General features: G+C 33.8%; 2 protein-coding genes across 3 annotated transcripts in view; one reads left to right on the top strand and one right to left on the bottom strand.

Moving 5' to 3' along the window:
- LOC128234635 (hemicentin-2-like) overlaps nt 1–6,288 on the bottom strand; it is an 84,703-nt gene extending 78,415 nt beyond the window's left edge. For both annotated transcript variants that reach the window (XM_052948993.1, XM_052948995.1), the window contains exons 1-2: nt 6,093–6,288; nt 5,400–5,436 (exon numbers count right to left, since the gene is read on the bottom strand). In XM_052948993.1, the coding sequence (XP_052804953.1) occupies nt 5,400–5,436; nt 6,093–6,161 (106 nt within the window). In that variant the 5' untranslated portion in view covers nt 6,162–6,288. The remainder of the gene's footprint in view (nt 1–5,399; nt 5,437–6,092) is intronic.
- The window catches only part of LOC128235887 (receptor-type tyrosine-protein phosphatase epsilon-like), a 14,990-nt gene continuing 1,799 nt past the window's right edge, over nt 2,884–16,074 (top strand). Inside the window, exons 1-3 of the mRNA XM_052950673.1 lie at nt 2,884–2,898; nt 14,387–14,503; nt 15,848–15,987. Of these exons, the coding sequence (XP_052806633.1) occupies nt 14,501–14,503; nt 15,848–15,987 (143 nt within the window). The 5' untranslated portion in view covers nt 2,884–2,898; nt 14,387–14,500. The remainder of the gene's footprint in view (nt 2,899–14,386; nt 14,504–15,847; nt 15,988–16,074) is intronic.

The following is a 16,074-nucleotide window of genomic DNA, read 5'->3' as shown; positions in this document are numbered from 1 at the left end:
GGTCGCTGGGGACCGAGCCAAAACCTCGAGGGAACCGATGTTTCGAACGACCCGATTTTCAATATTCCACTTTGATATGAAATATCTTTCAGTGCATTTTATCTAGCTCTCCCCCAGTCATGGGTCCTTCACTAGATCGCTCAGGTGTTCGACAATTTGTAAGTTCTTTCTCATTTGCCATTTTGCAAAGCAAAGTGACAAGAAGGAATTCTTTTCAGATATTCCGATGTTGGATCGATATGGTAGTGTTTTATTCATATTTTTATTAATCATTTAAATTTCTCACAATTAACTTCTCATAATTATCATCTCAAATGCCCATATCAACTAATATCGGTCAAGCGTTAACAGTGATAAACGGTTTTTCACACCTTATCAAATTGCCTTTCAACTGTCATTGCATTTTTTACAACTTGCGAAAATTTTAACACCTGGCAATTGTTTGTTTATTTTGGAACACGCGTTCGGGAAAAAGTGTGAAATTATGACCTCGAGGGAGCCATAAGGTTTTGTGCACGATTTGTGTACTTGGGGCCGAGGATATTGCTCGACTGCTCGACATAATTAGGTTTCGAGGCAGCGTGGGTATATTTTATATGAAAATAGAAGGAAAAAAGTTCGGGACCAAGCTCCGACCTCGACGGAACGCCGGTTCTCGAGCGACCGCTTGTTCGAGGGAACGCAGTTTCACTGTAATACTGATCGTTATTTGTTTAATTTTGGTACAAATGAAGTATATAAGGTATGTCTAATGTTACAAATAGCAAAAATTCAAATGCAGATCATGGTGACTTGACTAAATGTGAATGCTAATTGAATCAAAATAGTTCATAAATAATAATGTTCATTTGAAACAGTTGAGAGTATAAGTTTGGTTTATGTATGCCATATATTCCCGGGGGGGGGGGGGGAATCCCCAACCTAATAAATTAATAATGAAAAGTGAAAAGTATATTACTATGCGCAGTGCTATAATAATTAATAAGTAAATGTGCTGAGTAAAATTTGTAAAAATTCTGTCTTGTTTTTTTATGTATTATTTATTTATCATATGCATTGACAATTGATTATAATTTCATAATATTTTATTTATTCTTTTATTGTATGTATTCTAGATCATTAAGTAAATATAAGTAAGTATGCATTCAAATTTCTGTATTTAGTCTTAAATAATAAATGTTGATATTGCGCTTAGTTTCATTAAATCCCTTGGTCTAATATCAAAATCCCCTGAAATTAAGACCAAAATCCGCTGGACTTTAGACCAATATTCCCTGGAATTCAGTCTAAAATCCACTGCAAAGCCTCTCAAAAATATGGCATGCATGTATTTGTGTCTGTCTTTTACCTTTAAGGTTGTACCCACCAGGAATACTTTTTGTATCCTCTCAAAATTGAGACTAGGAAACTGACTTGAGGTTGAATATATAAGATTATGTTTTTCATCATCTTCAGACAAATAGAAAATAGCTATCAGCTAAAATCTTATTCAACAATAAATGTTTGAGAATGCTAAATAATAGCAGTACACAGGGTATAAATCTTGTGAAACACATAGCAATAACGTGCTAAATAATGCACGTGAATCTAGGTAACTTGTAGTAGTAGAAGTCAAGTATCATCTTGGTTTATTACAGCAGAAGCAGTGATTACGAACTTCATAATCACAGCCCCAGAAACAGAAGTGTTTTTATTAAATCTCCCAGGTTGCGGAAACATGGCACATCGCAGGTGCGGATCCAGGAATTGATGTTAGAGGGGTAGTAACTTAGGGGCGCAACTTTTGATATGTGCTCCTCCCTCAGAACCGAAAGTATATGGCATAAACTGTTTTACGGGAATTTGGGGTTACTCCCTCATGTATGTAGTCGGAAATGGTGCATTATGAGCTTATTTTATTACCTTTGTTTCTCCGATATTGATGAAAACAGTAAACTTCGATTATTTTAGAGGTGGCGCACGCCGGGCGCTTAAACCGCTAGTGCTTCGACCAAATTCCTTGAGCTACACAGTCGGTCCAAGGCCAATTCCCCGCTATTTTGGCGCGAACACAAAACCACCGACTGTCCCACCGGACCTGGGGGTGGGGATGCTTACCATTGACTGGTGCATTACTTTAGCGACAGCGATAGGTTTTCATATTACTTTTTCCCTGTTTGAATGTAATATCTTAATTGTCTGTTAATATGTTCACTGATAAAACTTTTGCGGCCTGGCACATTGCATCTCATTAGTAATGGCAGTATTCTTCAAGTTCAGGCTTCTTTTTTTCAAAATTCAAAATGTTTATTTTCTAAACCATTAATTGATTTATCAACACCATATTCACACATTCTCATTTACAAGAGGTTTGATAGTGATAAATCAAATGTGGAACGCATGGCACCATCACTCTGGTGAACGAGAATAATTTCATATAGCACAATGTACATGAAATAATGACAGTATGGCGAGTCGTTCCTTCACTATTTTTACCCATAAATACCATAAATTAAGCCTTTTCATATAATAGATCTCCATCACCTCTCCGACTCCTTTATAATTTGTGTAAATATATGAACATAATCATGTGGTCTTTAACAAAGATAGAAGTGTAAAAAAGTTTATATCTTCGACTTCAAAGAACTTCATTAATGCTAATTCTTGACCAAATTTTAGTTGCCTTTAACCTTGAAAATAATCGGTTAAATGGCAAGATGTTTGTAATCAAGCTTAACGACAGCGTTTTTGTGACATTGATGAAAGATGGATTTTTTTGTTTGTCTTTTTTTCAATCGGATAAAAAATTGTACTAGTATCTGATACAGAGTTAATGAAGCAATACGATAGTTAGACGTCAAGCTAACCATTGTATAGTATAACAGCGATGAGGAATATGGATAAGTCGACAGGTGGCAGGTAAGGACATTGTAAGAAGTGTCATTTTGCTAATTTATGCTTTAATATGACAATATTTTTTTCTTTATTCCCATTTCCTACATGTTCCCATTACAAAATCTTACCTGTCCTTCCAATTGGAAATTTCCCATTTTAAAACTGAACTTTATTCCCATTAACCAAATATTCCAATTGGAATTTTCCAATGTTCATACTTTCCCACTTTGAATGTGGGAATCCTCCAATTGGAAAGATTCACTCATGGGAAGGATTCGCAAACAAATGCCTTAAATGAATCTATCGGTTCTTCATTTTTAATGAATATATTATTTTTCATGTAGTGAGTGTAAAATATTCTTAATTAAACAGTCAAATTCAATTTTAAAAATTATGTTCCAAATTCTCCCACAATTTTAATAGAGCCAGTTTTCCAATTGGAAAAGCTTGAAAAAGCCATTTTCCAATGGGAAGGCCAATGGGATTCCCATTGGAAAAGTTGACTTTAAATGCCCAAAAAACATATTTCTAAATTAAATTTCAGGAAACAAAAAATATCTCTTATTAGTATTACCTTACACATTTTAAAAATACAAAAATAAAAAAACATTGGGTGAAAAAATAAAAAAAATAAGTTTGCAAAAATTCCGGATATGCAAACTTAATCCGGATGCTGTTTTTAATGATAATTAAGGGACAAAATCAATGTTTATATTTCAGTATGTGTGCACTGTTAAGTTGTTTGTCCTTTTGGTCCTTTCGACTGCTAATACATTCAAAAGTGATTTTTCTCTCGGTGGTAAAGTTTCAATCATAAGTACGAAGAAATGCTGATGCAACAATTTTGTTTCATTTGTTGAACCATACTTTAACAAGCTATATATATATATATATAGCATACAATGAACAATGAGCGTATGTTAGGTAGTTTATTAACACTAAAAACGTTATTGTTGCAAAAGTTATGAATATAATATATAGGAAAATCAAGCTGTTTGGGTTTTCTTACCCTTTAACAACGATTATATTGCTCGTCTAAATGAACAGATTTTAGTTGTTTGGATTTATCTTCCTGAAAAGTTCTTTGCTAGGCATTGCAACAATTGAATATAATCTAATCAAGTATGGCATGTTATAAACATGTAAATGATGATTGTTTCAACCGTTTAGATTACGATATTTATAACAACAATTACTCAGGTCTTTTTTTCTAACCCTTTAACGTCGATTGTAAAACTGATATTAAGAGGCGTTTGCATTTTCCTCTCCAGAAATGACTCATTTTGATTGTTTAAAATTGAAGTGTAAAGTTCATTATGATATCATGATATCTACGTTAATAGTTATTTTTGCTATTATTGGTTGTCAATAACCTTTTCAAAAAATAATACAGTTTGATTCCATCAGAAACATGAGCAAAAATCTGTGTTTTAATATGAACAACAATCCTTCATTCTTCATTAAAGCATGTCTTTTATTACCTCGTTTTCGCGCAAGGAGCTACACGGCATTATGTTTTTATTATACAAAGGGAGAATAATACAGAATCTTGGTTTCCGTCTATATTTAGTAACAAAACAATATGCCCTAATGAGTTGTATTTCCTTGTAATTATTCAGAACAGAACCAAACCAATTCATACTGCACTTAGAGTGAAACAAATAAGTCAATAATTATAAATAAGTTGTTGTGCATCTGGCTTTGTAGTTGTGTTCTCGAGTAAATTTTGTTAAACTGAAATCGAAATCTTCTTTTATACTGAACGCTTTGGACAAACCAATAGATAATCCAAGTAGTGATAAATTGAATAATATTAAACGCCGATACACTTAAATGCAATTTATTATTCAGAGTAAGGTTCTATTTCTAACATTTATTCTACAGTTACTTAATCGTGGAATACAAACCATTTTATGTATAACAGTACGATAATCAATACAGTTTGATGCCATGAGAAACATGAGCAAAACACTGTGTTTAATATGAACAACGTTCCTTTATTCTTCATCAAAGCATATCTTTTATTACCTCATTTTCGCGCAAGGCACAGGGCATTAAGTATTTATTATGCAAAGGGAGAATAATACTGAATCTTGGTTTTCGTCTATAATTAGTAACAATACAATATGCCCTGATGAGTTGTATTTCCTTGTAAGTATTAAATACAAAACTAAACCAATTTAATAATATAATGCCCCTAGAGTGAGATTAAGTCAATAATTATAAATTAGTTGTTGTGCATCTTGCATTGCTTTGTCGTTGGTTTAAGTACAGTATATTGTTTAACTGATTTGGGCGAACAAATCTAATTATAGTCAAAAAGGTAAGTTGTTTTATATTAAACGCTGATAAACTTCAGTACAATTTATCATAAAGAATAATGTTTAAATGATTCCACAAAATCTTAATCGTGAAGAAGTAAAGTGTATATATAACAGTAGGATAATCAATAATTATTTGCCCCTACAAGATACGGTAAGCCACACCAAATCCCAAAATAACATCGAGCAAGGAAGTATAATTACCTGGGGTCGGAGATGTTCCAGGCAGCGAAATTCCTTCCTGAAAAAAATAGGGAAAATACTATCACCCGGGCCTATCGGAAATCACTTTTTTAATTTGTTTTAATTTCTATTTTTTAACAAACAAATTAAAAATAAGCCTAACCAAATATCACACAAAATGTGTTGGGCTTTCATTTATAGCATCAATAGTTTAAGCGTGTCTGTGCGACATTGTAATAATAATGCCGTATGTATTGAAGATTTTAAAGTTAGGCCCTCGTAATGCCGCATTGCTGTCATTTGTAGCTGTTCTTTTTTAAAGTTTTGTCGGAAACAAGTTTTGGGCTTCCCTTCAACTTGTACTAGCAACTGAATATATCTACAACCTCTGATTTTTAACGAGATTCTGTTACAGCATTTAGAGTGTATTTCAGATGACTATTGAAATATATTCATACACTGGCCGATATGGAGCGATGTATGCAATACCTTATACAAGTTGATATAGGTTGTAAACTATTAAACACCGCTGCTTCCTCTGATATTTTTATTGATGCGCTTTTGTGCAAGTTATCATAAAAAGCATGTTGGACCACCTGTGCAAAACGGGTTCTGTTAGACATGTGTTAAGAACGGTACATAACATTTCACAAAACCTAGCTACATTTCCTGTGAAAATGTGATTTTCTTGTTAATTTACAAACTTTGCATTACATATGAAATGTACTCCTTCGTTATTCCTGCGTTAATCGCAGACCTATGATATATCCGCAATGTGTTCATCCTTTTCTTGCTGTCCCTGTGGTGAAAGCATCTAACATTTCGCTTGACCACTTGAACAACATTGTTTATAGGAGCACTATAAATTATTAAACAATCCTTTCAGAATAATTCCCACAAATGGTTGAAAAGTAATCCTCACGGAAGAATTAGAAATTTTCTGAAATTTGGGAAATTCCCTTCTTTTCCTAGTGATTATTGGGAAAGTGTAACGACGCAGTTCTGAATCGTCTCATACACGCATAATGCAGAGTGCCTTTGCTTATCAATATGCTTCCATTGCTAAAATTAAGTATTCAGTATGTTTATACTCGTGGAAAGCCTACATGTGCATATAACAAAAAAGATAGTCAATAACTTGCACCTACAAAGTGTTGTTGTTGTTGTTGTTTTGTTTTGCGTGGTGGGGGGAATCACATACTTAATCCCCAATTTACAGTAGAAAATTCAAAATCCCTGGGTTCGAGGATATTCCAGGCATTGAAAATATGTTTTTAAAAACATAGGGCCAAGACTCTCGGGCCTGCCAACATGCAGCCTATGGAAATCACCCCACAGTTTGAGCATTTGTATTGTGTTTTAACATACACATATAACATATGAACATATACACCAATAAACAGAAATTACCAAATGGTTTGGGCATCCATTTTTAGCAACACTTGCTTAGGCCCTTCTCATGGGACATTGTAACGACAATGTCGTATGTATAGAAGATTAAAGACGCAAGTCCAAATACTACCCAAAAAGATTAAAGTGATCAACTATCGTCTCATAAGGTAGAATTACCGTGTTTAATGCACCTTTAATTCAAATTAAGCACGGCATCTTCCATAAGATTCATTGTTTTCTATAGTTATTCAACCTTTCATCCTTTTTGGTATATTTAAACAATTGTATTTAATGTGTTCAATCTTATTTTTGGTAAAAGTGCATCTTTAAAGTGACACTATTATTCAAAATAATCCATACACATGTATAACAAACATGAATTTTGAGTGATTAATCTTTAACTTCTTGCTCAATAATGCATTTACGGAATGTGTATTAAATAGCTGGAAACGCATAAATATTATATGACTGGTGACTACAAAAAGATTAAGAGTGATCAACTATCGTCTCATAAGGTAGAATTACCGTGTTTAATGCACCTTTCTTTCAAATTAAGCACGGTATCCTCCATAAGATTCATTGTTTTCTATAATTATTCAACCTTTAGGAAAATACGAATATTTGTATTAATTGTGGTACATCATTTTTTCGGAGTTTGAGTCCATCTTCAAACGTCTTTCCAACATTAAGTCCATTTATATATATATTTAAAAACATATTGAATACTCATATGCCCTGATTTCAGCTTGAATTTGAAAACCTTATTTAAACTGCATTAATTTCAATAGCAACTGTGCATCCTGTTCACGTTCGGGGAAAACACTATCAGCGTTATAATAGCAAGTTTCTAAAAAATGTTATCAACCGATGTTTACAATATATACATTAATGAAAATCCGAAAGTTCGTAAAATTGGACATAACATTCCAGTGTCAGTGTCATGTTAAGTAATGATAATGATTAAGTGAGTTTGTGATGGTTTTTGTCGAGCTCGCTTGCTGTAATTTCTGCATAATGGTCACACTGGCGGTTCCGTGTATGTGCATGCGTGGTTCAGTGTGTGTGTGTAAGTGCGGCCGTCTGAACCATATATTTACCAAGTATGAAAGCTCGCTATGAAGTCTGTAGCACATAAGACCCAGATTTGTACGTCAGAGGGCATGGACACACTTGCAGGTTAAATGTCAAAATGAATACTATTGATATAACTGATTTTGACTGAACCTACACGTTTGTGTATTAAATACAGACGGGTTCATGTTCTTACACCAAGGTATGTGAAAACAAAGATTTAAGTGAATACATATAACTGTTGATGTTGTGCTAGTCACAAAATTTGTAGGACATCCGTACGTACAGAAACGTGCAAATCTATATGTCGCCAAACTAGGGGCATAAAAAGCACAAAAATCGCAATTTCTCATTGATTTCAAATGGTAATAGCAAGGTCAAAGTCAAACTTTGGTGAATAAATCTGAAGTAAATGTCTAAAGAACTGCAAATTGAAAAAAGGAACAACATATGTCAAGATATTGAAATTAAAAGAAATATTCTATTCTGTTTAAGTGGAAAACAACCTCTTCAATATCAATGATTCAGACACTTACACCCGACAAAGACATTAAAATGTTGCAACAAATAATGATTTTTAGTAAACATACGTTAACTTTTCGTCCCGATGAGCGTGAGGTCGCGTGTCATGAAGATCAAATATGTTTTACTTTTGTTTAAAAATTTTCGACCGTTATAAGAGTTCAAATCATATTCTACGATAGCTATTTTGTTAAATATAAATGCATATCAAAGACACATTTTCACTATAAATATGCGAGCCAGAGTCTTTAATATACGATGTGTTTTGTATCTACCAGTTTGATTTTTATATAGGAGTCAGTCTCATTTTCAATCTTCAAAAGCTCTAAAACATATAGGAGGAATTTAATATTAGCATAAAATTCATTTTTAGGTCATATTACCATATGCAGAACCCTGCAAAATGTACCAATGTCGTGTGAGATTCGTAAAACATTTTTAACAAATTATTTTTCTAATATATTTCTAACAGTACGGTATTCACTCAACATTCAACATTTTCAACATAAACTCTGCAAAGTCAATATCGTCTAGTTAAGATCTTAAATGCTCACAGATTTATGATAATAAATTAAATGCTATAAAATGCTTGGCAAAATTATCTTAATATTAGTATTATTTACTCTATTTTGTTGCATGAAAATGACCTTTGTAAGTTTCATGTTCTCAGCAATCCTGTAGAAGTAAAACAAAATCAATGGGTGTCGAATGCCGCTTAAACTAATTTTATATGAACGCTCCTTTCCCTGAAAATAAAATCAGAATTTCACTTTCAAACTTATTATTTCATGTACATACGTTTTTATTGCCGCCTATTTTTTTATTTTTTCAACCTATTGATTCAGATATGTCATTGGTGTATGACAAGTCAAAGTAAGGTACGTCTTAGAAATACAACACATACACAAATAATGTGACAAACTGTCTTTTACATGGCAGTGCGGTCTTTCAGCCATATACAAAGCCAGCTATAGAAAGATGCATAAAACCATTCTCTCTTAAAACACCAACATTCACTGTATATCCTTTAAGGCAACAATAAAGCGTTATAGGTCAGGAAATTAATCTGAATATTTTAAGTTTGCCAAATTCGAGGACAGTTGTTTGTAAGTGTACTGGCTAGCGCACACACCTCACATCAAGGCCATCATGCTTCGAATCCCTACTTAGACGCCTGTTTACTTGGACTGTGGTCATTGGAGATGTGGGTTCTCCGATTTTCCCACCACATAAGACCACACTATCGCACAGCATTGTGCGAACAATAGTTTATATAACTTTCATCCAAATCGTTGTAAAAATTAAGTTAAAAGACACTCAAATAACAATCGAAAGGATTTAAACATAACTTCATACAAATTGGTTACCAAACTGGCCGTTGAACGTCGTCAATGCGGCTTAAGTGCTCAGCTAACCGATATTTATTGAATTCACCTCTATAATTCGAACAAGATGTCCCGCGACAATCAGACCGCTTTACCGACTGAAGTAGCCGGGCAAGTTACACTATAAAACATAAATCTCATAATCAGCCTTACGGTAACAAATACCGTACAACCTTTGGTTGACACTAGGTGGACAAGGGTTTGTTCATACACGCAATGTATCCCGAAGGTACAATTTGTATATAAATATATATATGTGAATATATTACAAGTTTACAACATATATATGTAAACTTGTAATATATTCACAATATAGCAGTTTAACAGTTCCCAACATAATCAGAACAAGAATGTACTATAATTGTACTTACATTAGCTCATTCAGTTTAAAACTATATCCTTTGCAAATACACTTAATTGTTCAGAACGTACTAGGCTTAGTTTTAATTTTAACAACGCATGGTATTCTAGACAAAGTTAATTGCCCCCTCCCCTGGCAAGGGATTAGTGGCCTACTGACCAGATGACTGAAATAAACCATGATGTATTGATCCAGTGATAAGGGAATACTCTGCGAGTAAATGGACAAATCAGCCCTGCATTTGTCAACAAATAAAGAATGAAAAAGACCAGCCCTCCCCTAAGCATATCTTTGAGCCCACCTGGGGGGGGGGGCTTCAGCCCTAAAGCCCAGGGCTGAATCTGTGCCTGGGCTAACAAAGTTAGTTCCAGAATTATATATGGAGCGCTTTCACATTACTTTATACGACTCAAAAATGAATATCCAATAACTTGTGTTTGGTGCTATACAAATTTAACATACATGTATATCACTGAAAATTGGAAATATAATGGAATCAGGACCTGGTTTTTAGCTAAAGAAGATATGCCATCATATGGTACAAAAACATGAAAGGTAATTCTACAATACTGACAAATAACTTTTTTGCAAGATGTTTAAAACAATTTCAATAATTTATAATATGATAAGAAAGATATTCTACAAACACTTTCAAAAAAACAACACTAGTGTTTAAATGAAGTTTTTCCATAAAATTTAACCACTTTCACTTGTAAATCAAAATCAAAAAGATACTTATTAGAGTTTATGATGCTCTTTTGAGAACACTTTGAGAAGCATATGCAATTCTTGTCTCTTAGTTTAAATGTTTTTGATGACGGTACTGAAGTCATCAATCCCAGATCCAATATATGCACTCTGGTATACTAGGGTACTGAAGTGATCGGTCCCATATGCCAACTCTGGTATCCTGGATAAAACGTTACTGCTGAATACAGTACTGAAGTGATCAATCCCTAATGCGACTCTGGTATCCTGGATAAAACGTTACTGGTGAATACGGTACTGAATAGATCAATCCCTGATGCCACTCTGGTATCCTAGATAAAACGTTACTGCTGAATATAGTACTGAAGTGATCAATCCCTGATGTCACTCTGGTATCCTAGATAAAACGTTACTGGTGAATACGGTACTGAATAGATCAATCCCTGATGCCACTCTGGTATCCTAGATAAAACGTTACTGCTGAATACAGTACTGAAGTGATCAACCCCTGATGCGACTCTGGTATCCTGGATAAAACGTTACTTGTGAATACGGTACTGAAGAGATCAATCCCTGATGCCACTCTGGTATCCTAGATAAAACGTAACTGGTGAGTACAGTACTGAAGAGATCAATTCCTGATGCCACTCTGGTATCCTAGATAAAACGTAACTGGTGAACACAGTACTGAAGAGATCAATTCCTGATGCCACTTTGGTATCCTGGATAAAACGTTACTGCTGAATACAGTACTGAAGTGATCAATCCCTGATGTTACTCTGGTATCCTGGATAAAACGTTACTGCTGAATACAGTACTGAATAGATCAATCCCTGATGCGACTCTGGTATCCTGGATAAAACGTTACTGCTGAATACAGTACTGAAGAGATAAATTCCTGATGCCACTTTGGTATCCTGGATAAAACGTTACTGCTGAATACAGTACTGAAGAGATCAATCCCTGATGCGACTCTAACGTTACTGCTGAATACAGTACTGAATAGATCAATCCCTGATGCGACTCTGGTATCCTAGAGAAAACGTTACTGCTGAATACAGTACTGAAGTGATCAATCCCTGATGCGACTCTGGTATCCTGGATAAAACGTTACTTGTGAATACGGTACTGAAGAGATCAATCCCTGATGCGACTCTGGTATCCTGGATAAAACGTAACTGGTGAATACAGTACTGAAGAGATCAATTCCTGATGCCACTTTGGTATCCTGGATAAAACGTTACTGGTGAATACAGTACTGAAGAGATCAATCCCAGATGCCAATCTGGTATCCTGCGTTACTGATAAATACGGTACTGAAGTGATGGATCCCGATCTGAAACAGATTAACACCAAACTGAAGTAATACACAAGGGTCAATTTGTTCAAATTGACACAGATGGAGAGGCTATCACACTAACAAATGAAGTCACCTTTGTGTAAAGTATATAAATTTGGTCCAAGACCACAATTGGTTTTAGTATATGTTTCATATAAACACTAACCTGGCTTTTCTCTTCAAAACAGTCGTTGCATATATTTTTTTTGCAATTTAAACAGACTTCAAAATCCCTATAGTTCAATTTCAGGCTGTATGCAACACAACACTGAAAGTTTGTCAATGATATCTTAAACACTTAAAGAATGAGTATTAGCACCTGTGGTGTTTTCTTAAAAGGCAGAAATAGCCATTTCCATCAAATGGTTAGCCGCAATCTTCTTAAGAGCCATTGTTTCCTCATGCATTGGAATAATTTGACCAAGTTAAGTTCTCCTTGTAACTTTCAATGGTGTCTATAAAACAGCACCACAAAATTGGCCTGCCTACTCTTTTAAGATTTTTTCTAAGCAAAATAAGATTTTTCCACTTTATCGGCTTAGCGTTTTATATAAAAAATGACATAGCGCCAAACTGAAATCCCTCAACTTGTCAAATTTATGCTTTTATGGTCCAGTTATATACAAAGGTAACAGAAATGTTCAGTTTAAAATAAAAATAAAGTGATAATGTGTTTATAGACATTCCAAACACCACTATATGCCAAATTAATTGCTTCCGGGACAAATGATTTGATTAATGTTTGTGTAGATCCAGACCAGTTAAGTAGCATTAAAAGATGACAGCTTTTGTATATATATATAATCACAGATTTCGTAGGCTTCAAGACAAACATAACAGTTCGCATGATAAAATAATACGTGCAGGTACATCAGTGTATATTTTTACTCTGCAATACAGATATTGTTAAATTAACCACCAAAACCTGTTTTAATATACTTGAATTCCGATTCAATGCTTTGTAAAAGTAATTAAGTGATAATCCTTTTAGCTTTTTCTTAGCTTAAATGAGTCATGTAAATAAGATTAATCATCTTAATTTTTTAGAATAGACTTAATTGTTTTTTATCCTTTATTAACAATGTCAAGATATGTTGTTTTATTTTTAGTCTCCTGTAATTCAATTTTATGAATGGATGTGCACTGAACTCTTAAATATTTGTATTTTATGTTTTGTCATGTTGTGTACATATGCTACATGAATAAACTATAAAACTGCAGTGAAAATCATTTATTATGGCACATTATAAAACAATATCAGATAACTGTTGTGAGTCACAATTGTTCAATTACTAACTAAGATATAATACGTGCTTTATTTAGCTTGCAACTCCGAGCATATTCGTTTTATCTGAAGTAACATATCCGAATGTATTTGTAAGTATATGTACCTTAAATGGTTTTGAAATGAACTGCTCCCATTTATATCAGTGTATAAATATAGAACACGGTTTTCTGTAATATAGAGACGAACCATAATTGCCATTCGTTATTCGCAAATAGTTGCGTCAGGTCCGTCACCCTTGGTAGTGACTGTAGGCCAAATTGAAACTTCCTCGACGTTTGGTTCGAATGTCCAATTAAACATTTTAAAATACAACTATTATACATTATAATAAGCACTTTTGTCATTTGTGTTTATTACATTTTTAATAAAATAACTAATACAACGAAAAGTACATGTCGTTCTTATAGTCTCAAAGCATTGAATATACATCAACCTTTGGGCGACACGAAAACACGGAACGTACGCTTATTGCGAAAATATTTTTTTGAGGGAATTTCGGAATCTTTAAAGTTGAACACAATTAACTTTTCTGTTAAAAAATATTATGTTCTTTACATTTATGAATTCTTATCTAAAACATATAACTATGACAAGAAAATTATTGATAAAAATTCAAATGTATCCCAAAGGTTGTTTTCAAAATATACACACTTTTTTGAAATTCATGATTTGTCCTTAAATGGTATTCCTGCTGATTAGTGCTTAATGACTGAACCTTTTTTAAAGCGTTCAAAATCGTTTGCAAAATTGTTTTATTATTTTAAAAAATAAATTGATAGAAAAAAACACAATTACTTTTGGGCGACACAACATATCCTAAGGGCGACACGAGTCTCCCAAAGGTTGCATCAAAGTTACCCAAAGGTTGGATTGGTCTAAATATATATATATATATATATATGTATGTATTCTGTGAATTCAGTTGCAAATGTTTTATTGCAGATAAAATGTTCAAAATACTGGCCAGATGAGCGGGCTACATACGGAAAGTGTAACGTCAAACTTGATCAAGTTGAACAGTATGCTGATTTTGCTATTAGACATTTCACCTACAGCATGGTAAGGTTATTTTTTTCTCAAGAATAATAATGTCGTTTATATGTTTTGTAGCAGCATCAAAAAATCCTGCATACCGGATAAGCATTTCCATTGAAGTTTGGTGTGCAGGAAAAGTGAATATGGCATCAACATGCCAGTCAATTCACGCACATCAACGCTTAATTTCTAATTCATAATGTGTGTTTTTTTAATTCATTGAACATGATGTATGTCATATCAATTGAGCCCCGACCTTATATATATGTTTTTGAACAAACAATTAGATTTAATGATATTCCTTAGGTGGCGAAAACTGACCTGCAGGGACTGCTGAAATATATTTGTGAACTAAAATAAAAAATGGATTGTAATAGTGATACATATTCATTTCATCTTCTATGCGGGTTCAAATTTGCCAAATCATTAATTTCATAAGGCACACTGATTGCCTCTTTCTGGCAGCCTATATATTGTAGGTAACATCGGAATCTCCTACCCCAAGTCAATATCTATAATGTGGCACCAGCCTTTTTCCAGTCACATTTTATTTGGCACTAGAGTTAGCCCGAACCTCGTTCATGTCTTTTATGTGGCATCAGTGTCGGCCTACCCCCAGCTAGATGCTTTTATGTGGCATCAGTGTTGACCCTCTCCAAACTCAATGCTATCATGTGGCACTAGGGCTGGCCCTTCCCTTGTCAACTTGTTCACATAAAATCGATGAAATAAGTAAATACCATTCAGGAACATTAAAATACTTACATTGAAATATAAAGAGGAAATGAAAAGGGTCGCCATGACACCTTTTTATCGAAATAATATTGAAATCTTACTTTTCAGAAAGATACTTGCATGAACACCCTTTGTACAAAAATTCATGATTTTCAAAGCCTTTACACAATTTTTCAAAGCTATACAGTAAAGTGAAATAGAAATGTGCACCACTCATATGCATAGGGGTGCAAAATTGATCTGTACAGCCCAAATTAATATATTTGTTGTGCACGAATTGGCCCCGTTCGCAACAAAATCCGCCTGCTTAAATATTAATTTTAGGAAATACATAAAATAATATCTTGTCATTTGTGACGTTTATTAAGAAAAATTTAAGATTATTGAAGTATTGACTAAAATTCTTTCTTGAATCGGCCGACAAAACTATTTCTATCTTTATTGTTACTTAATAAATAAGGCACAGAAAGGCTTCACGAACGCAAAACACAGGGCATATTACCTTAGCATACTGTATTGTGTAGTGTTGGCTGTACATAAATGTTTCATCTGGTCGTAAGTATTTGTCACGTCGACACATCTTTTACAAACTCATACATTTTTCTTTGACATCTTATACTAAATCATACGCAGGACGGAACAAGATTCGAACGACAATTGATCCAGTTTCATTACACATCATGGCCAGCGACGGCTTTGTCTTTAGTGCAGTTTTGGAGAAAAGTGAGACAGAGTGAATTTGTGGAAAACACACCCTGGATGGTGCATTGCAGGTTGCTATTATAAAGTATATCTACTGGTACTTTATACCGAATGCATTTTTAGTAAGCTCAAAAATGAAAAGTAAAATTTTAGCATCT

This window comes from Mya arenaria, chromosome 5 (genome assembly GCF_026914265.1).
Source record: "Mya arenaria isolate MELC-2E11 chromosome 5, ASM2691426v1".
NCBI lineage: Eukaryota > Metazoa > Mollusca > Bivalvia > Myida > Myidae > Mya > Mya arenaria.
Note: the sequence above shows the minus strand (reverse complement) of the source record. Positions and strands in the feature narration are given on the sequence as shown.